We start from the raw sequence: 20,939 nt of genomic DNA, 5'->3' as shown, positions 1-20,939 counted from the left end.
GAAATCCCAATATACATCTCCTTTTATAGGAGCTTATGCTGACGTGTTTCTGATAGCATTCTAGCCTACTCACTAAATTACATTTTCCAGTAATTTAATTAAGCATATTCAGAGTTCTTGTGCACAATACACATCAGTTTTGAGAATCTCTCAAGTCTTTCATAATTTTTTCTTTTTCCTTCTATAATTTATAGTCAGGGAGGAGTGGATGGAAATATTTTAATTTCAAGTGCATTAAAACTGTATTTTCCTCACATATTTCCTTATTTATATTTCAGAAGAAACTGACAGGTTGTGCCTGAAAATATTGCCTTGGTAAACAAAAACTGGTAAACAAAACCAAAAATTTGTCCTGTTTCCTCCATTTTTATTATTTTCATTTAATGGTCACTGAGCATTCATTTTGAACATTCAGAATCGTGGAGCCACCATTCTGCCAAGGGCAAATATGTCTCCCTCTCAAGAATGTCCCATTTATGCTTTCCCATACAGGCAGGTTATAATCTTCATCTGAAATGTTCTACTTTATCCTACTCCACCCAAATTCTTGTGTCACTTTCATCACTGTGCTATCATAACATATTCCATCAGCAAGTGAAGCAAGCAAGATCTCCTGTTTCCTTTTCCCTTCCTCTCTCCAGAAAGAAATTTGCTTAACCACATTTGTTAATGAAGATTATCATTAGGGAAAAATAATAGCAAGAACTTGGAGTAATAAAAGCCAAGGTTTAGAAACCCTCTTACTTCTTTGTGGAATAAACCACAACAGCCTCATTACATTGGCCCTGCCTTTGAATTCAAGCCTATCTGCTGGCTTTAGGCAATACTTTAATCCTTTTGTCAGTACAATCCATTTTGCTTCAAGTTCTGGGGTGTTTTATAATTAGACACCATTCGCCCCTTTTGCTCTCATCCCTGGCCCCTCATAATCCCCAGATGCTGCCCTGACACAAAGCCTTGTGTTCAAACTGGCAATGCCAGAAGATGCCCAAGGCTCCCCAAAGGCTTCCTTGGTCCCACTGCCCGGAGGGCTTGTGAGGGAACGTGATGGGTCCCGGCACGGCGGCGGGCTGCTCCTCTACCCTTGTGCTCCCGGGAAGCTCTCTGAACACAATCGCAGAAATAATTAGGTTGGAAAAGACCTCTGAGATCATCAAGTCCAACCTACGACCGAACATCACCATGTCAATTAGACCATGGCACTGAGTGCCACATCCAATCCGTCCTTAAACACTCCAGGCATAGTGACTCCACTGCCTCCCTGGGCAGCCCATTCCAATATCTAATCACCCTTTCTGTGAAGAAATTCCTCCTAATGTCCAACCTAAACCTTCCCTGGAGCAGCTTGAAGCTATGTCATCTTGTCCTGTCATTAGCTGCCTGGAAGAAAAGGCTGGCCCCCACCTGGCTACAGGGAGCTGGACAGAGCCAAAAAGTTTCCCCTGAGACCCCTCTTCTCCAGGCTAAAATCCTTCATCTCCCTCAGCTGCTCCCCACAGGACTTGAGCTCCATCCCTTCCTCGGGCGGGAGCTCGACGGGGCTCACCCGCACGGGGCTCACCCGCACCGGGCCCGGCCCGCAGCGCCCCCTGCAGGCGCCACCGGGGCACCGCGTCGCAGGGCTCAGCCCCCCGACACAGCCCCCTGTAAGCCGCGCCTCAGCCAATCAGCAGCTGAGACTCAGCCTCCCGCCAATGGGAAGAGCGGCTGTCGCCGAGCTGGCAGGGCGGGTAGCCAATGGCTGACGAGGAGAGCCCGCCTCCTCCCCGCCGCCCGTTGCCGGGCAGCCGCTGTCAATGGCCGCCGCGCGGCCCCTTTAAGCGTAGCGCGGCAACCGTCGGCGCGTTCTCCGGGCGGGCCGAGGGGCCGGGCAGGTACCGCCGGGACGGGCCGGGGGCGGCGGGGACATGGCGGGGCGGAGGGAGCGGCCCGGGGGTGGGGCAGGACCGCCGCGGGACCGTGTTTCTTTGGGGGCTGTGGGAGCTGGGAACGGGCCCGGGCCTAGGCCTGGGATTGGCCTCCGAAAGGTCTCGGTCCAGCGGTGTTCAGTTCCTTTCCTCCGAAGTAATGTAGTGTATGTAGGTTTCGGTGATCGCATTTAAAGTGTGCCGTAGCGAAGTGCTGGTTGAAAATAACGTTCGATATGTTCTTTAAGAACGTCTCCGCTGAGTGAAGGAAAGCTGCCTGCTTGCACTTCGGGAGCCGGAGGGTTGCTCTCGGGGGTGGCTGAGCTGAACTAGGTAAGTCCGCACACACCGGGGTACGGGTGGGAATGAGCGGCGGCGTGGGTCTCCGTGATGGAGTCTGATTTAGAAACATAATCTCCTCTCGCCGTTATAGGACTGGCCTGCATGTGCTCTGTTTGAAGTGCCATTTCCTCATTTCTGACCTGGGACTTAGAGCAGCTTCTTCATTTTGAGATCTGACACAAGTAACGTTGAGGTTTACTGTGACAGGTAAACGTAACACTGGCTTTTAAAACCATACAGCGTTTTAATTCACCAAAATGCAGGGCAAGACAACAGTCTTAAGCTGTGCCAGGGGAGGTTTAGGTTGGAGATTAGGAGGAATTTCTTCACAGAAAAGGTGATTAAACATAGGAATGGGCTGTTCAGGCTGGTGGAGTCATCATCCCTGGAGGTTTTAAGGCAAGACTGGACATGGCACTTTGTGCTGTGATTTAATTGATGTGCTGATGGTCGATCATAGGTTGGACTTGATGATCTCAGAGGTCTTTTCCAACCTAATTGATTCTGTGATTTTGTGAAAAGCTAGTAAACCTAGAAGAAATGCATACAGTTAAGTCAGCAGCTGCAGTACCTAATGAAGCAATACTTAATCCTCACTAAGGCTCATCACTCAGTATGTTTGGATGTCATAAAAGTAAATTATTTTGCTCAGCTCTCTTCTGGAAAAACTACAGTATTTGGATATGGAAAAGATGGATGCAGGGAGAAGAAGGAGATTCATTTCTTTTGAAATTATTCTTTGCTCTTAGGTTCAGCACTTCAATAATTTGGGTTGACGCTTTTTGTACTTGTCTGAAGCTGGCTTTCTTGCACTGTCCCTCTCTCAGAATAGGTGGAAGAACTGAGCAGGCCGTTAGAGGTCAGTGTTTGTACGGGGGAAGTGCCATTCGGTGACCAGCAAAAGCACTGAGCTTCCCCTGGTCTTGGAAGGGTGTTAATACTGAAAAGGACATAAAAAGTTTTATGAGTCTTGCACTACAGAACTGAGCTCTGGGTGCACTGCATGAGAAGGATTGCTAAGTAATTTTCGTTTCTGTCTATTGCATAATACCTGTAATCCAGTGGTTCAATTTCTCTTTCTGTGATTTTCTTAGGAGTAATAGGGAATCTTCTGTAACTGTTGCAGTTGTTTTCTGTTCTCACTTTTGTCTGTCATGTCCTTTGCAGTGACCCAGTATTTGACTGGTTTTTGTAATGATAAACATGTTTTTAATATAATATATGTAAATAATAGCAATAGATAGAAGTGAAGAAGTGTGAAGTTCTGGGGGAAAAAACCTCTTTGTAAAGTTTGTGCAAGTCCCAGATTTACTTCAGCCACTCTGTATTGATGTGATCTTGATTCATTAGGCTTCTAAAAGCATGCCTGCTTTTGAGGGGAGAGGATTGGGATTGTGGTGATGGTGCAGCTTACTAGACCCACTGCTAACACACAATTTTTCACTCCTCACAACTTATTAAATATACAAGGGGAAAATAGATATCTTTGTGGATCTTATTCACATAAGTTAAACTTGCTTTATAATCAACTCAAACTAGTTTGTAACAATTGAGACGTCAGGGAGCCAAAACATTTCTTAATTAAACAGTCCTTAGGCTCACTGAAGTAAAACTCGAATATCCTAGTGATTCTTTTGTTCTCAGGATAAACTGTGCATTCTTTTGTTAATCAAATTGCATTATAAACTGGTGGAAAAATTAATTTGGCAAGACTTCACAGACTAAGATTTCTTTTTTTGTATGGAAAATATTATAATATTACCAGTTTATAAAACTGAAAACCATTTGAAGATCCAAAAGATGTTTTTGGTGAGTCCTCAAGGGAGCTTTCTTTGTTTTACCTTTCTCAATTTGTTTTCATTCCATTGCTTTTCAAGTACTTCCAGAATGCATCGACAATTTCTGTTCATTTATGTTGCTGTATGTCAAAACGATACTTAGCAAAATATTCTCAAAAGTGGGGAATATCCAGCACAGGAGTGATGGATAATTCTAATCCTCCAGTTCTTACAATTTGTTTGTTTTAAACACACTGAGTTATGAAAAGCATTCTTCAAAAAGATTATTGCCTCTTCAGTGAACTCTTGTGGGGCTATAAAATAACTGATGAGCTTTAAGTTGGTACATGAAAGTGAGTGCTCTTGTTTTATATATATAATTAGACATGAACTGTAGGCATTTATGCTTTCCCTGAGTGCAAGAATATGAGATCTGTGCCTGCAGAGTACTATTTTTATATGTCATATTATTTTAGTACTTTAGTATAAATATATTAGTTTCTATTTTTTTGCATTCCCTGAAATTCTGTCTTGTGGAGACAGACCTGGTGCAGTCTTGTCTGTGCATCCTCTAGAGAACAGATTGTCCCCAAAACTCTGCCTGTTTGGGCTTGGTTTGCTCTTCAAGGAGCAAAATAACATCCATTCTGCACAGGTGTTTGTGGGGCCAGGAGTTAGGAAAGGAACTGTTTGGGAGTAGGGAAGCACCCTGATATGTTCTAGTATTCTTACATGATCTTAGTTACAGTTATGATTAGGTCTATCTTTTGAAATAATTTTAATAACTCCATTATCTTGTAAGGAAAGAACAATCATTCCTGATCATTTGAACGTTCACAGTAATGATACCTTCCAGCATGTGTTTAGCAATCTCTAGGACAGGTGATCTCAGGTAATAGCTTATTTACTTTCTAGGCTTTGCAGTGAAATTTTAGTTTTCATCAGAATCCTTTGACATAAGTTTTAGGCATCTAATTTTTTGGACCACTTTGAAAATATTTAGGTGTTTAAAAACCATTATTTTGGAAAGTTTCTTCCTAAGTAATGAAAAAACACTCTTTTCCAGGTACTTCAGTATTAATTTCCAAGCATCTTCCCAGTTTAGAAACCTGATAGGATGTTTATTCCTCTAATTTCTTCTGTATAGATTATGAGGCCAAATGGATTCCAGTCACTGGAGGCAGAGTTGTGCTAACAGTGAACTGAGCCAGAAAGCTTGAATTTGTAATGAAAACTATCTTGGCAGCTGACATTTCTGTTCTGCTTGGCTATGCAGTAAGGCATGTATAGGCAGTGAAGGCTGAGAAGCAGGCCAAGTTTATTTTATTGGGAAATAATATAGTGAAAAATTTACAGGTATGTTGAATGTCCTGCAGCATAGAGCAGTTTTGACTGAAAGCAGCTGAATTTTTTTGTGTGTAATTTGCTTTGCCATTTAGAAATCAGCTAGGAAGTTATGTCATTCAACAGGTAGAACTGATGGTGCAAGTCCTATTTATTCACCCATTAGAGGCCTGATATCTCAAAGTTGGATTGTAAAGAGAGAGATGGTGAAATTAAGCTTGAAAGCTGCCAAGAGTGGTGAGAGAGGCAAAAGACAAGGGAGGCTGAGTGTAGTCAGTAAAACTGCAGAGAAAATTGTTTTGACTGAGAAGGTGAAGAAAATTTTGAATTTATTTGCTCCATTACATTCTGAGGAAGTGTCTCCAAATACACAATGGGGTGATTTCACCTTGAGACGATGGGATTTTTCAGTTTGCATCAAAAGATAGGCTGCAGGAGCAGTCCTCATTTTATACCTGCTTCAGGTGTAATGTTTATCATGTACTGGTGGTGTGGTCTCTCTTATCAGATATAAAAGGGTGTGTATATATGTAGATATAGATACATAAATACATGACACAAATGTGTGTGCTCTGGCCAGTCCTTAAAGGTATGAAGCACCAGATGTTGTAGAGTATGAGAGTACTTCACAGGATGAAGATTGTGAGAGATAGGTACAGTCTCATTAGGGTTTAGGGACTTGGTATTTTCCAGGCAAATGGGACAATTTATTTTCAAGCACATTATTTAACATCATTGGAATGTCAGAAATTGAGAAATGGAAGATTTAGTCCAATTCTACAAATATCTTAATTCTAGTCACACAAATAAGTTGTTAATTCATTTGGTTAAAAAGTTTTAAAACATGTCTAAATTAGTTTCCTGAGTATCAACAAGCTTTCTTTTTTTTTTCTGTTTTGTTTTCCAAATTCTTTTCCCTTCTCTAACTTGAGAGTAGTGTCTTATTCTAGATTTAGCTGTGTTAATATTCTGATTCCTTTTTTGGGATTGAAGTACCTCAGACTATGAATGTAATATTAGTAACATTCCTAGAGTGATGTCTGTCATGTTCAATATAAATAATTAATATAAATATAATTACTAATATAAACAATAGGTAGCACAGCATGTGGCATAAGGTTATAGGAATCATGAATTATTTTACAGGTTTTTTACCTTTGTTTCTTAAGCAACTTTCTTTTCTTTCTCATTTTTTCTCTCTCTCTAAATTGTTACAGAAAAATGCATTCTGAATGATGACTACTGCTTGCTGAACTGAACTGCGGAGATCTCATGCTTGGAGATGGAGATGATAAACCAGAGGAAATAATCCAACTGCTGCCATTGCAACAACTGAAAGATCCTTTGTGCCAAAATGAGCAGTCTTTGAGAAAAATCTGGAAAGCCATTAAATCTGAAAAATGGGAGAAAGAGTAAGGAGCCCAGATTCTGAACAGGAGAGGAAATCAGATGAGGATAAAAATAGTGACTCTTACTCTTCAGATGAAGGTAATGCATCTCATTCATCCAGCCAGTCGCCAGCACTAAGCTCTCCATCTACAAACCAAGAAAAAAGACATCACAAAACACAGACTTCAAGCAGCCTGTTGCACTACCAAGGTAGGTAGGTAGCAGAAATTGCTGTTTTGTAACTGCTCCAAAGAGTTAATTATCTTTGAAAACTCAAAAGTGAGAAACTAGCATGACGAGCATCTACAAATACAGTTCATGTGAATTATGTTACAGATGGCAGGTAGACAGTAGCTGCTCCATTGAAAACTGAAATTAACCCACTCCTGCATAAGGATGAGTTTTGGTGATTTTCAGAATTCTTCATAATTTTCTTAACAAGTGAATATGGCTTTTGTACCAGCATTCTGTTGAATCATGCTGATGCTTGGTTTTTGTCATTGACAAAAAACTCAAGGCCAAGAACCCAAGGCAAGTCCTTACTATGCAATCTGTAAAAGAGAGACAGTTGTTAAAATTTCCCTGATCAAATAACCTGCAGATAGCTGTCTTGTGGAAGTCTAGTTGACTACGTTTTACAGGATAGTACTGTGACTTTTAACAAAGAAACAAAAGACCACTAATGTGGCAAAAAAAGAGAAAGTGTTTTTGATGAAAGTTGGGTTTAGATGGGGATTCAAAAGAAAGTTTTTCCTGCTTCTTCCCTGAGGGTAAAATATTTCCAATTTGAGATGACATAACTCCACCTTGAGCTCTCTCATAGATACAGGCTGCTTTCTTGATACAGTTTGTGGGGAGGTGAACATCCCTGCAAAAAAAGAGAGAATAGTTGTGTGGGCCCTGGGCTGAAGTAGGGCTGTGAAGGCTTTCTGCCGCACTTTGACAGCTTGTTCTAAATAATTGTATACCGTTTTTGGTGAAGTCTTAGCATGTCCTTCCTTTCTTGGGCAGGTGTTCTAGTTCATTCATAAGTGCTTGCTATTGTGTGAATCACTTGGTCAATGTTACAGTCTAGGCTGTGCCAGGAGGTCTGACCTTAAGTTTTTAATTTGAACAGCGAATGTATCTCTTTAGTTTCTTGACAGTGTGGGAGTCCTGGTGCAACTGTTTTTTTGCTGAGCTTCTCTGTGTTCAGAAGTGGCATCTCCTCCATGGTAGTCATGGGTTAGCTGTCTGGGAACCAGAAACTGCAGTTCCACCATGCTGTTTAATTTGGAGGGGGCCAATGTGTGACCAGTTCTTTGATTACATAGCCAGAATTGAAGATAATAATTACATGAAGGTATTGTGAATGTCATATTACATTGTCTTGGAATACACTATTCCCCAGTTTAACTATATGATCAAAAGTACAAACTTGGTAGTGGAATTTCATGTTTCCCCTAAATAAGGAGAAATTCTTATAGGGGCTGGAAGTCTAGGGTTAATGGGAACTCCCTTAGTTGGTGATAGGAGTGGCATCATTCCTGCAGTGCATGTATTAGATAATCTTTTCACACCTGAATGTGACATAAGTGATCTTTGTACAGGAAAAAAACACACCTTCTTTTGTTTGCTCAAGCTGTGGAAAAAATGAGCACCGAGCAGAAAATGAATGAGTATTTTTGCAAAATGTTTATAGGAAATGATAAGAAGGTATTTTTAAGCTGTTATTTTTGCTGATAAGTATTCTCAGTAGAATAGAAACATGGTGAGTAGCAAAGGGGAGGAAGACTTTGCTGTCACACACACTCACTGTCTGTGTGTAGGTAACTGCACTATTGCTGTATCCCAGCTTTCAAGCCAGAATTACAAACTGCTGCTCAGTGTACTTCTTTTGAACACTGATGTACCTTAAAGAATTACGCACCCTCTATTAATTCAGTTGTTTTAAGAGATATTTTTAGTGGATTATATGATTCATTCTTTGAGCGTGGCATGAGAGGCACATAAGATAGAAACAAAATGTTCAGCTTTTATGTGTGGGAATGACAATAAAATAATAATAATAGTAATAAATAGGAATGCGAGTGCTGCATACAAGTAATCAAAGGAGAATACTGTGTGGAAAATAACTTGTGATACAAGAATAAATTATTCAGGGAGAACTGAATTTTCATGGGATTTATAATTTTGCTTTGGAGGCTTTTTGCATTGAGCCTTTGAAATCTGCTGTTTTGTCTGTAAGCATGGCAGCTGGATTTGAAAATACTACTGCATTTGTCTGGGAGAATTACATCTTGCATAATACATAACTAGCTAATGCTCAGCTAATTGTTGCCATTTTAAAAGCATGTGATATTTTGTATGCATTATAGTATTTCTAAACCATTTTAATAAACAATATCAAATATTAACAAAACATGACTCTTATTTCTGATACGATTTGCAGATGATTACTCTACAAGGGTCCTATATTAATGGTTGCAGTTACTACCTCCCGCAGTAGATCACAGACATAAATCTCCATTTTTCAGCTATCAAAAGGAGCGTAACTCTATCATATATATGCCTTTTATTGTCTGGTTTGAAAGCTACCATCTCCACTTAGTATTGTATGATTGTTTCAGGCAGAGCTTGGTTCCAAGAACGATGTCTGAATAGACAAACTGCATTGTCTAATAGTAAACATGCTTTTTATTTTTCCTCTCTCAGCAACAAAGAAATTGGATTCCAAATATGCACCAAGCAAACGAGGGACACGGTGGGGCTTCCGTTCTCAGAGCCTCACTAGGGATTCTCCTGCAAAAGATATAGATCTTGTTACAAAAAGAGTTCTTTCTGCTAGACTGCTGAAAATCAATGAGCTCCGAAATGAACTGACTGAACTCCACATCAAACTGGATGAGCTGCAAAAGGAAAACAGGGCACTGAAGAGGCTTCAGCACAGGCAGGAGAAAGCCTTGAATAAGTTTGAAGATACGGAAAACGAAATCTCTCAGCTCCTTGCTCGGCACAACAATGAGATTAGAATATTAAGGGAGCGCCTACGAAAATCTCAGGAGAGAGAACGTGCAACTGAGAGACGGCTGAAAGATACAGAAGATGAACTGTACAGGAAAAAAACTGTCTTGCAGAAACTGAAAAAGCTGTCTGCAGATAAGCACCTTGCTGAAAGAGATGACCTGGCAAAGAAACTAGCCTTAGCAGAGAGCAAGCTGGAGGACAGGGAAAAAAGAATTAAGGTGGGATGACTTCCGTTTTGTAAGAAATTCTGGTACAGATATTTCTTACCACAATTAATTGTAATTTTACACAGCTGTGGAGCAAATAGAAAACCAGTATTTTTTGGTTTTACCCATAAGTAGAATCAAGTAAATTATTTCCAAGGTGATTGTATAGTTCCACTTGAGGTGGCTGTGCATTCAAATTTCTGTTTCCAAATTAAGCATGTTTTGGCAAAATATATCCTGTGGATTTGTGCTTTTAAGTGTTTTTATACCAGCAATAACGTTTCCGAAGTGCATGCAGCTGTAATACAGCTTTATGCAATCCAGTTTCTCCTTTTGGAGGGAAACAAGTTGTGAAATTTTCTGGGTATTTAGGGAATTTTACACTAAACTTCTAAAAAAAAATAATACAGTCATTCTTTTTCAATTTTTGAACAGCATTCATACAGTGTTTGATTGTCCACTATTCTGCACATCTAAGAGCTCAGCTGGACAAAATTACAGCATGTTTTTTAAATACTGAAATAATCTTTAGACCTTTTTATGGGTATCCATTATAAGAAATTTGTCCAATGTATTTTAATTTAGTCCAGCAAAAATGTTTATGTTTTTGTAAATGTGTCTAAGCATGTCTACACTGTAAATATGTCTATAAATTCATTTTACTTAAAAATTATGTTAACAGTATTAAATCTCTTGGTAGTTGTACAATTTTGATAGTAGATATGTTTTATATATAATATATAAATTTTATACTAAGCTAAAATTATGTCATTAAGATGGATTTAAGTTTTGGTCTCTATATTAGTAATTAAACCTAAATTACATTACAGAGATAATAGATCTGGAAATCCAAGGATTAAGCTGGAAACTAAGCTTTCATAAAAATAAATCCCAAAGTACCAAGATATAAATGGCTGAGTTAGCTAAACTACCTCATCCTGTAGTGTCACCATCTGTCATCTGTACTTTTATGATTAGGTATTTCAGCATTTGTAGTACTGGATCATGTTAAAATGAATCATGCTTTAAAAAGTAAGGGATTTTCTTCTAGCTTTTTTTCCTTCTTTCATCAACACAGCTTCACTTAAAACAGCTATTACAAGACAAGGGCATGTAACTGAAATCATAATCACAAGCTAGTTTCTACTAGAAAGGTTAAAAATTCTTTCTTGTTTTCTTCTTTATAATCCTGCACTTTCAGGGAAGGATTCTCTCCCTTACCCATCAGTAGGAGATATGTCTTAGAGATCCAGAGGTCCACTGTGGCAAGAGCCTTGCAGAAAGTAGAGTGAGTTTCTATTATGTCCTCGAATCCTCTCAATACTCAAAAGGATGAGCGGCAGCATCTGCAGGTGCTTTGCCCCCTCAAAATTAGGATTAAAGGTTTAAATGTATTCAGTGTTACAGCAATGGTCGAGCCCATATCTAAACCCAAGACACTGGTTTACTGTAATTTTATTTAAGTAACTTGACTATAAAAATTACTTCTGTTATTAAAAAATACTATTTTGTTTTAATTGAAGGATCTGGAAAGAAATCTTGAATTAAGTGGTAGCAGTTTTCAACGAGAGTTACATTCAAAGAAAAAAAAGTTGTACGAGGCTCAAGAGGAAAACAGAGTTCTCCAAGAAGAGCTTAATCATCTAAATCAGAAGCTGAAGGTAAAATGTGAAAGGAATAGAATTTGCTAACCATGTACTGGGATTTTATCTTTAAAAGTATCTGTAATCAGGTTTGAATAGTTTACCAGTGACTGCACTCTCTGATCTGTACTTAATTATATACCACGTGTGAATTCTTTTCCTGCATTAAATTGAAATGTTCTGTGCTCTGACCCTACAGTGTTTATAACAGGAATGTCTCTGTGTAAATCATTATTGTTAGCACTAGTTAAGAAAAGCAAGATCAAATACATAGCCAAGCATTGAGAATAAACCACAAAATCTACTGGACAATTAGGTTTTGAAGTCTTGAATTTAAAATTAAATCTGCAGGTGTAAATAGTACTTCATTACTAATATACTTGCATTACAGTAGGTTTGCATGAAGATTAATGTAATGTATTTGTGATATCCACATGTGTTGCTAAATTTGTGCAAATGTTTATTTGCACCCCACACCACCATCATTGTTGCCTAAACTCTCAATAAAAGTACTTAAAATATTGTTATGTTCTACTTAGTTTATCTTTAGGAAAAAAAGTAAGTGAGACTCAAGCTAAAGTACTTCGTTTCTGGGAGAATTTTTCTTGAATTTGAGACTTCCAAGTCTCAAATCTAGTTATATGTTGGAGATGCACCAGTTCACCACGTTCCCAGCTATCCAGCCAGTAGCAGTAGTGTTAGTACCTCTAAAATGTACTTGTTTAGAGGATGTGTTTTAAGCCTGATTTGTTAGTGGAGAGTTTACAGTTTGAAAACCTTTCCATTATCAGATCAATTCTGATAACTCACTGTTCATTTCTGTATTTTATTCAGTAAATGTGCTAAAAGAAAAGTATGCCTCTACGATGCAGTGGGCCTCTGCTCCCCAATACTGACATGCCCTGTGGCAAGTATCATTGCTTGCATTGAAATGTTTAACTCTTCACAACACTTAAAATTCAGTTGTGCAATCTATACACATGGTGTAAGTCTTGTTCATGTTTATGGAAGCACTGGCATTTAGTTTTATTTTTACTGCGGAGAGCTGCTTTTTTTTCCCCCATAATATTTTACTAAGGAGTTTTTGGTGGGGAGAAAGTTGTCGGCTTTCTCACAGCATAAGCAGAGTTAGGAATGTGATTGTTTTCCTTAAAACATTGGATTAAACAATTGTTTATTCTGTTTCTATTTACCATATCTAATTTAATTTACAGCTTTGCTAGTGACTAGTAAATTAAATACTAGTAACTCAATTTTATATTTACCTCTTTCATTCACAGGAAAAAGAAAGAGAACTTGAAGCAAAAAATATATATGCTAATCGTATGTTGAAGTCATCACCTAGGAAAGACACGGATATTGTACAAAGAAAAAGAGGTAACTTGTATAAAGCAATAAAAGCAGAAAAATTAGTAACATCACTTTGAAATGTCTCAGCTGGGTTATTCCTTTCATGCCACTCAGTGCTCAGCCCTGATGCTGTTTGTTCAAGCACACATCTTTTTGCACTTCTTTCAACACAGCACTGGTTACAAAGAAGGGCACAGTGGTTTTTTGACTCTTCTGTAACTGCAGCAGAGCCAAAACACAGAACTTCACCAAACAGCAGTTTTAACTCCTTTCATACCAGAAGTTCCTGGGTAAAGGAGGAGAGGAAGATTGTTAGTAAAATCTCCAATAGATGATAGATGTCTACTTGACAATAAATTACAGAGGCTTTAAAAATATGTATCTTCACAGCTAAGAATATTTTGGTGATCTGTTTTATTTATTTTTTACTAACTCAAATGTATTGTCTGTCAGATGAGCTGCACTCATTTTTTCCTCAGAGTATATGTGTCCCAGAACATAATCTTCTAAAAGTATCAGTACAGTGATTTCTTCTGGTGTGACAAGACAGTCTCAAACCTTATCCTACCCACATAAACATGTGTGTGTCTGTGTGTGTACTTAGACTATTTTCACTGGATCAGTAGAATCTACTTGTCAGAAGAAGCAGAAATTTATGGGACTGTTTGAAATATTTAATGCCAGTATTTCAAACAGTTTGTCTGCTGCTCATTTTATTATAGATGCTCTACTATTATTCCATTTTAGGTTCAGATTTTTTTTTAATGTCATTCCATAGAGATAAATGTATGTGTTTCAAAGATTCAAGTAAGTGAATTTTAATTTTATGAGTTTGATTCTGTGGCAGGCAGTAAGATGAATGAGATATTTTGTGGGGCTTTTTAACTAATACTCAGTACACTGTAATGACCCTATAAGTAGCATTGAAGTGGAGTTTAAATTACTTTTTCAGTAGAATTTTTGCATGTATATTTTTTTATGATTAGGTTTTACAGATGCTGAAAACAACTGTGTGAAACTCATCGATACTTTCCACTTCCATTGACTTCAATACAGTCTTGTTCGCTGCAAATCATGAGAAATGAGAGACAGGTATATAGCGGGATATTTTCCAGAGAAAACACAATTTAATTAGTTTGTATTTTCTACAGCCAACAACCAAAATATTAAAAAGGGACCACAGCTCACAAAAGGTATACAAACCAGTGGATACTTCTCACCAGCAGAACTTCTTCCAGAATCAGAACTTGTCTGTGGTGACACAGTAAACAAGAAAGAAGGAATTCTTCCTAAAATAGTAAGTTCCATAAAAATTTGAGATCCAGTCCAGATAATTCACCTATCAGATTATATAATGCAGAGCTTATATTTTAGAAAATGTGTAAATATACAAGTGTAAATATATAGAAAATACATATATATACAAAATAGATATATTTCAAAAGCATTCTGTTCTTTAAGACAAGATCTACCCTTCTAGAAATAAACTCAATTTTTTTGAGTTTATCATATTCTCTTGTCTTAGTGAGAGCCATTAGCTCAATTTTTTTTTCCTGCCACTGTTACTTCTTTGAAGTTTTTAAGACTTCATTTTGGTTTTCACCCTTTTTCTTTGTTTCTAATGCTTATTTAAGCAATCTGTTGAACAGTGATGGCTGCCTTCTCTCGGTTTTCTCTTTGGTCTTAATTATGGTTTCTTTTACTTTCCAGAATTATTTCACAATGCATAAATCTAACGCTTCCTCTTATTGTCACAATGCTGGTATTTATTCTGGTTTTCCAGCTGTGTCAATATGCTTGGGTTTATTTGTTTTTCCATTTTCCTTTTTTAGTAGACAATAGTACCATTAGAAGTATTACTTATACTTTGTCACCCCAGGCTAAAAACAGAGATTTGTAAGGTATTACAAATCAGAATAATACAGATTCTGGTACAAATTGTACAAATTCTGATTACATGAGGCTAGGACTTTTTTTCAGAAATAATGCTCTGAGGATGGTCTTGGCTGGCTTCCTGTTAGGGCTGAAGCTTTTTCATGGCAGTTTCATTTGTGTGTTCCCTCTTCCCGAACCCTTTCTGTGACTATGGATGTCATTTAATGTATTCTTCCAGTCTATGCTTGGGGGTGTGAATTACAGAACCAGACAGCTGGTACAAGTGCAGCTCATGGAGCCCAACTGTGTATTCTCTATGTGGCTATTGCTTTAAATAATGTAAATTAGATTTGGGTAGTCTATACTTTCGTCAGTTTTTAAAGTCAAGCATTTTAAATACCTGGCCACCATCTCCTTACATATTTAATATTTTTTAATATAAAAATGATAACCTTGTACATGAAGGGAAAATACTTGAAGGTTTTTTGGCTAATAGTCATCTTTTCTTTGTTCATTAAGTAGTAGCTATTTCTCTTAGAAGGGTATTTTTAGTCTAGAAGTTTATTTTGTTCTAAAATAAGCACAACCTACAAAGTTAACTCCCATGTGTTGGACTAGGCTGACTTTCTCTTCACTTCATTGCCACTACTTTTCTGTGTTGGTGATTTTTGCTGCTGCTATTAATATATTTTCTGCAGGTTCTTGTTCTTGCCTTTTACATATGTCTGTATAGTCACTAGCTGAAATTGTCATCTGAGATTAAACCTTTCTCTTTGATTGTTTGTTACTTAATACTCTATAAATTTAAGTACCAAAATGAACTTGAATCTACAACCCACTCGTTTGAGTGCAAGTGGGGGGCAACTAATTGCTTGCTTGTTAAAAGAGTAAGGTGATGAAATGTGGCCTTCTATTAAACTCCTTGAAGAAGAAAACTTCTGGTTTCTAAAGAGGACTACCCTGAGAGTGATAATTTTGCTTTATGGCATTGGAGCTGCAACTTCCCTGAAATGTGTAATACAAGATAGAGTTGATTGTCTATTCATTTTGTTTCAAGTGTATAAAAGTATACTAGAGGTGATAATATTTTGGGGGCAAACCCCTGGGTTGTCAGAGCTGGTTTGGTTTAAGGTGACTTATTCATTTTATGTTTATCAGTAAGAATGTGATCTCAGAATGACATGGAAGTTCTTATGATTTTGTTAGGTTGGTTGGTTGTTTTTCCCCATCAGCTTCAATTTTCTATTAATTTATTTCAGGAAAAAGAAGCTCAAGAAAAAGGATGGAAAGAACAAACAGAACTCCTAAGACAAGACCAAGACAGGGAAGAGGAACTGAAACATTTTCAAGAAATACAGTCTTTAGAGGAGAGGGCTCCAAAACTTCCTGACGGTAAGAAAATGGGCAGCTGAAGGCTGAAAAATGCACTGTAGAATACTAATCAAGTGAAGCTGCTGGTTTCGGGTGAGAAGAGCAAAATGATTTTGCAGAGATCACTACAGTGGAAAATTATTTTCAGTTACATTATGCAAAGAAGAATCAGAAAGAAATACAGGATATAGAATAATCTGTGCCCTGTACTTAGCAGTGATTAAGTATGCAGCAGCAAAATATGCTGTCCACAAAAAAGCATTGGAGTCTGGGAGATTGTGCTTTACAAAACAAGAATGACATAGAAGGTAAATGCTGATGTTATCTCTGACTTGCTAAATGTTATTGAGGTAGGAAGTAGATTTTTACTATTGTAGAACAAATCTGTTTTCCTTTATGTAGCCTTTTTTTTCAGTACTTTCTACTGCCTTACATAATTTGAAATTTCAGTTTCTCTTTTCAGGTCCAATTATCTGAATCATTTGGTGTGGATATTTGGAAATGTCAGTTTCTGTCATTATATTTTAATACTGCTTTTTTATTCATTTGGTTTTCACAGCATCTTAACGTCTTACATGCACAAGTCAATATCAAGTATTTTAGGTGGACCACACCCTGTCATGTTAAAGAACTCTTTCAGTGATTATAGTTAATGAACAGTAGTACTTGTTCTATATGACAAGAATTCTAACAATCTATAGCTGCTTTCAGAGGTAAAATCTGTGAAAAATCTTCTATCACAACTTACATAAGCCAAGAATCTGATTTTATGTCTCTGAATAAGATGATTTAACCACTTACCCATCATATGGTATAAGCTGGTATTTTCCCTACCTTACAAAGAGAAGCATGGCTCTTTACTTAACTTGTATAATGATCTGCTACTGAAAAAGTATTTATGTTAAATATATTAACTGAACTATTGCAGTTGTTTCTGAAAGCCTGAGCCGAAGTACAGTAGGTAACATGGAACTCTGTGAAAGCCTAAGTCAGAAATTTGAGTAAAGTGTTCAACGGCAAATGCCAGTAGGTTGGAGAGGCCATATTCAACTTTTGGCCAAATACACATCTATTATCTTGGGGAAAAAGTATTTTGAAGAGAGAAATATTTGAGAAGCTTCCTCTTTGTTCTACACATAAGCATTTCTAGGTTCTGTCTATAAGTTGCTGGTTTGCTGCTGCCTTTGGTGTTCCTTCGTAGCTGTGCACAGTCACTCTGAGTCCATGCAGTGATGCACAGAACACTCATGTAAATGTCTTTTCTATATGCAGCTGATGCAGTGTATTTTAAATCATTTACTGCTTGAAACAGGTGATGACTCCTATGACTTTGAGTCCTGATAGCTTCACAGAAATAGTTCCCTTTATGAAAAAAAAAGAACCCACACATATATTCCAGGACTGTCCTAATGTCAGTGGTAATGACAAATAAAAATAAAGTACTGTGCAAGTCAGAACTGTTAAAATCAGTAATGTTGGATTCATTTTGATTCATACTCAGGAAATGGGAAGGCAATTGGCAGAAATCAAATTGCTTTGAAAATTCTAAAACGTGGGTAATGTCCTAATGCCTTTGGAAGATGACAATAAACTTTTATATCTCATCAGAGAATTGGGACTAGATTTAGTTGTAATTTTTGAGGAATTTATTTTTGCAGCAGGAAAATGACATTATGCATGGAAGAGCATGTTAAAGGCTCAATGGCTTTTGCTTGCATTGTTTTCAAAATCTTATAAGGATATTTTAAAATTAAAACATTTTAAATATTGTTCAAACATTTTTGCAGAGTGGCAAAGGAAAGAATATGACAAAATTAAAAAAGAAAGCAACTTTTTATTGGATAAAGAAGAGAAGATAAAGATGGAGACAGAAATCCACAAACCTGAAGTAGAGAGAGAAAGCACCGAAACACTGGAGGAACGGCGAAAAAGAGAGTTCCTCCTTGCTAAAATGCAAGAAATTGATAGAGAAATCCAAAATACAACAAACATGAGACCAACTTCCCAAGCACCACTCATAAATACAGCAAGAAAATCTGATTCCCTGGAGAAAAAAGAGAAAACTAATCCATTCTTTGAGATTCCTGGGAAGGTTACTAATGGATTTCCTGTAAAGGAGAGCCAGGATGATGGCACAAGAGCACAAGGGCAGAAGCAACGAAATGTAAGGACTGTAGATTTAAGCAGTGAGTTAACATTTGGTAGTTATGTACCTTCGTTTGGGAAAGGATCAGGGAGACCAAGTTGGCTCACTCAAAAAAGTGACAAATTAGAAGAAAATGTTAAGGAAAATGCAGGTTTCGATAGTAAGAAAGAAAAGAAGTCCAATTTAATGGAGCAACTCTTTGGAAGCAGTGCCAGCACCATTGTTCTTTCTAAAAATAATGATACTCCACCTTTGGACGTAGATTGGGACTCTAGTAATAAGCCTTTTGTTGATAAAAACAGTAAAGTCACAGTAAAAGAAGACAATGGGCTTTTTGGTGAAGGAAGAAGCCTAAACAGACACCGTTTGCAGTATACTACAAACAAGCCAGGAGTTAATACCCTTGGTTCTTTAGAAGATGAAATTGAAGAAGTAGTCTTACAGTGATCGTGTTTTTATATGTTTCATATGTAAATACTGAAAAACTATTTTCATGTAATATTTATTAGATATAGATTTGAAAGATTTCAGATTTATTGTAAAGCCTTATGAAGGAATAATTTACATAAATGGGTATGTGTCTAGAGGAGAGATGCAGAGGAGAGATGCTTGGGGTTTTTTTACCTGTAGGCTGCTCACAGTACACTGCTTTTCATTTGGAGTATTTCTTTTAGGCCTCAGATACTTTCTTTCTTGGGCATTTGGAGAACCTCTTAACTGTGCCAGGAGAAGGCATGTGTAATATCAGTCATGAAATGAGCAGAAGAGATATTTCTAGCACTAATTCTCTTAGAAAGAGAATATTTTACACTGCTGTCATGTTATCTCAGAAGAATATCAACAGAAGCACAATTAACTCAGGAACAGCTGCTCTCTCCTTTTGCATAGGTTTTTTGTGGACCTTACTACCAAATGTGTCTAACTCTTCTCATATATTCAGATTATATTTGTTATACAATGCCATCTTTCGTAATTTCTGAATTTTCTATGTAAAATTCCAATCATTACTAAGTAATTTTTTAACAAAATGGTTTTATTAAATGAGTTGAGTACATTTCTTGTGTGTAGGTCATCTTTAACTCAAAGTTCTGACTTCTTATATCATATTATTGATACTGGGGGGGAGTTGGTTGCAACTTTGCTCATGATGTTATTTACTGGTTGGTGCTGTGTACACAAATTAAAAAGATAGGCAAGGAAGAATTTAGCAGAAGCATTCCAGAAAATAAGAGGAAGGTCATTCCTTAAGCTGAAGGTCATTCCTTGCTAGAACAAGAGATTTTGAAATGCTTCTCTGATATGCTCCCTCTGAGCCTGATTCAAAACACACTAAAATACAGAGAATTCTTACAATTTAAAGATGCATTGAGTCAAGATTTTGCTCAACACAGTGGCTCTTCTGAAGAGAAAGGTTGGTGTCCTGCATCATGCAGTAACTCTCTTTGCTCCCCCCACTCAGAAAGAAAATTAGTCACAGATTCAGATCCAGATGGATGGGACAGTTCTCTCCAGGTGCTCGGTAGTGAAGAACAGCTCGTGTTCACCTGCTTGCTTACAGTCCCAGTTACATTCATTGTAATACCACAGAATTTATCTGGTTCATTTTGCCTGCAGATGGTCAGAATATCAGAAAAAATTTAACCAGCAACAGTGAATTTAACTCTGTGTTACTTTCCTGCAATGACTTCCTGGGGTGATTACTGTCGTGTAAGAGGTAGGAGAGGGCTGTGGGTAAACACTGCAGGTGTTTGTGACTGGGTGGTTACTTGTCCTACTTGTGGGTGGTTCTGCCCTTCTGGAAGCAGGTGCTTTGCTCCTGAAGATGACATTGGGGTGGGTTGTTTATTTTTATTTCCTGTGCTTGTGGACTCTAAGCATAAAACAGTAACATATCTGCTGCAGTTATTAAGGATCATGTAGTGTATGGAGGGGATGGTTGGTTTTGTTTCTTTGCAAGTCAACTCATTAACATCTGGCAAATTCCAACTGTCATGCTGAACTGATGTGCCCTGCTGTTTCATTACACATGTATAGTTTCTAAGCTGTTTTTTATTATCAGCCCCTTCTTAAGTTCACAAATATTCACATCCTGTTTCTAGCCTCTTCCTGAAGCAAATACTGTGGTGACTCACACCAAAAATAAAAGGTGTCTCTGCATTAGGAAGGTGAAAATAAATTGATCTGCTGGGAACAGTGTCACAGATATAATTTACCTTTTCCTCTCATGGCTGCCCTTCTTTACAGTTTATTCTTTTCTCTTGCTGCACTTTCTAGTTTTAGAGTTACTGACACAAATACCATTACAGATAAGATGTGTAAAAGCGGAGGTAATCTTCTGATTGTGGGAGAAAATGTTTGTGTCCTAACATCTGTAAGCAGCATTTCTGCTGTGGAGTAACAGTTTTCTACTCACTGGAAGAAACTTTTGCAAGGTCTTAAAAGGCTCTGTAGACCTTACAAATGGGCACATTGATCCCCTGTAGTCCTCTGGACCCCTGGTCTCAGCTACTGTAGCTGGACAGTCTGCATGTTGCTTTTAGTGGTGGCAGTGTCTTAACTGCACTTGATCGACTGCAAAAAAA

The 20,939-nt window shown here is 37.7% G+C and overlaps 1 protein-coding gene across 2 annotated transcripts; it reads left to right on the top strand.

Annotated features, from left to right (window-relative positions):
• Window positions 1-1,763: 1,763 nt before the first annotated feature.
• Window positions 1,764-19,411, top strand: LCA5 (lebercilin LCA5). 2 transcript variants are annotated; one of them, XM_032104885.1, is made up of 10 exons: window positions 1,764-1,874; window positions 2,156-2,240; window positions 2,341-2,456; window positions 6,589-6,970; window positions 9,455-9,984; window positions 11,496-11,633; window positions 12,896-12,992; window positions 14,117-14,262; window positions 16,100-16,232; window positions 17,999-19,411. In XM_032104885.1, the coding sequence occupies exons 4-10, from the start codon at window positions 6,772-6,774 to the stop codon at window positions 18,802-18,804; spliced, it is 2,049 nt and encodes a 682-aa protein (XP_031960776.1). In that variant the 5' UTR covers window positions 1,764-1,874; window positions 2,156-2,240; window positions 2,341-2,456; window positions 6,589-6,771; the 3' UTR covers window positions 18,805-19,411. The 2 variants fall into 2 exon arrangements, with proteins under 2 accessions (XP_031960776.1, XP_031960777.1); XM_032104886.1 differs by lacking the exon at window positions 2,341-2,456.
• Window positions 19,412-20,939: the final 1,528 nt, after the last annotated feature.

This window comes from Corvus moneduloides, chromosome 3, assembly GCF_009650955.1.
Source record: "Corvus moneduloides isolate bCorMon1 chromosome 3, bCorMon1.pri, whole genome shotgun sequence".
Taxonomy (NCBI): domain Eukaryota; kingdom Metazoa; phylum Chordata; class Aves; order Passeriformes; family Corvidae; genus Corvus; species Corvus moneduloides.
Note: the sequence above shows the minus strand (reverse complement) of the source record. Positions and strands in the feature narration are given on the sequence as shown.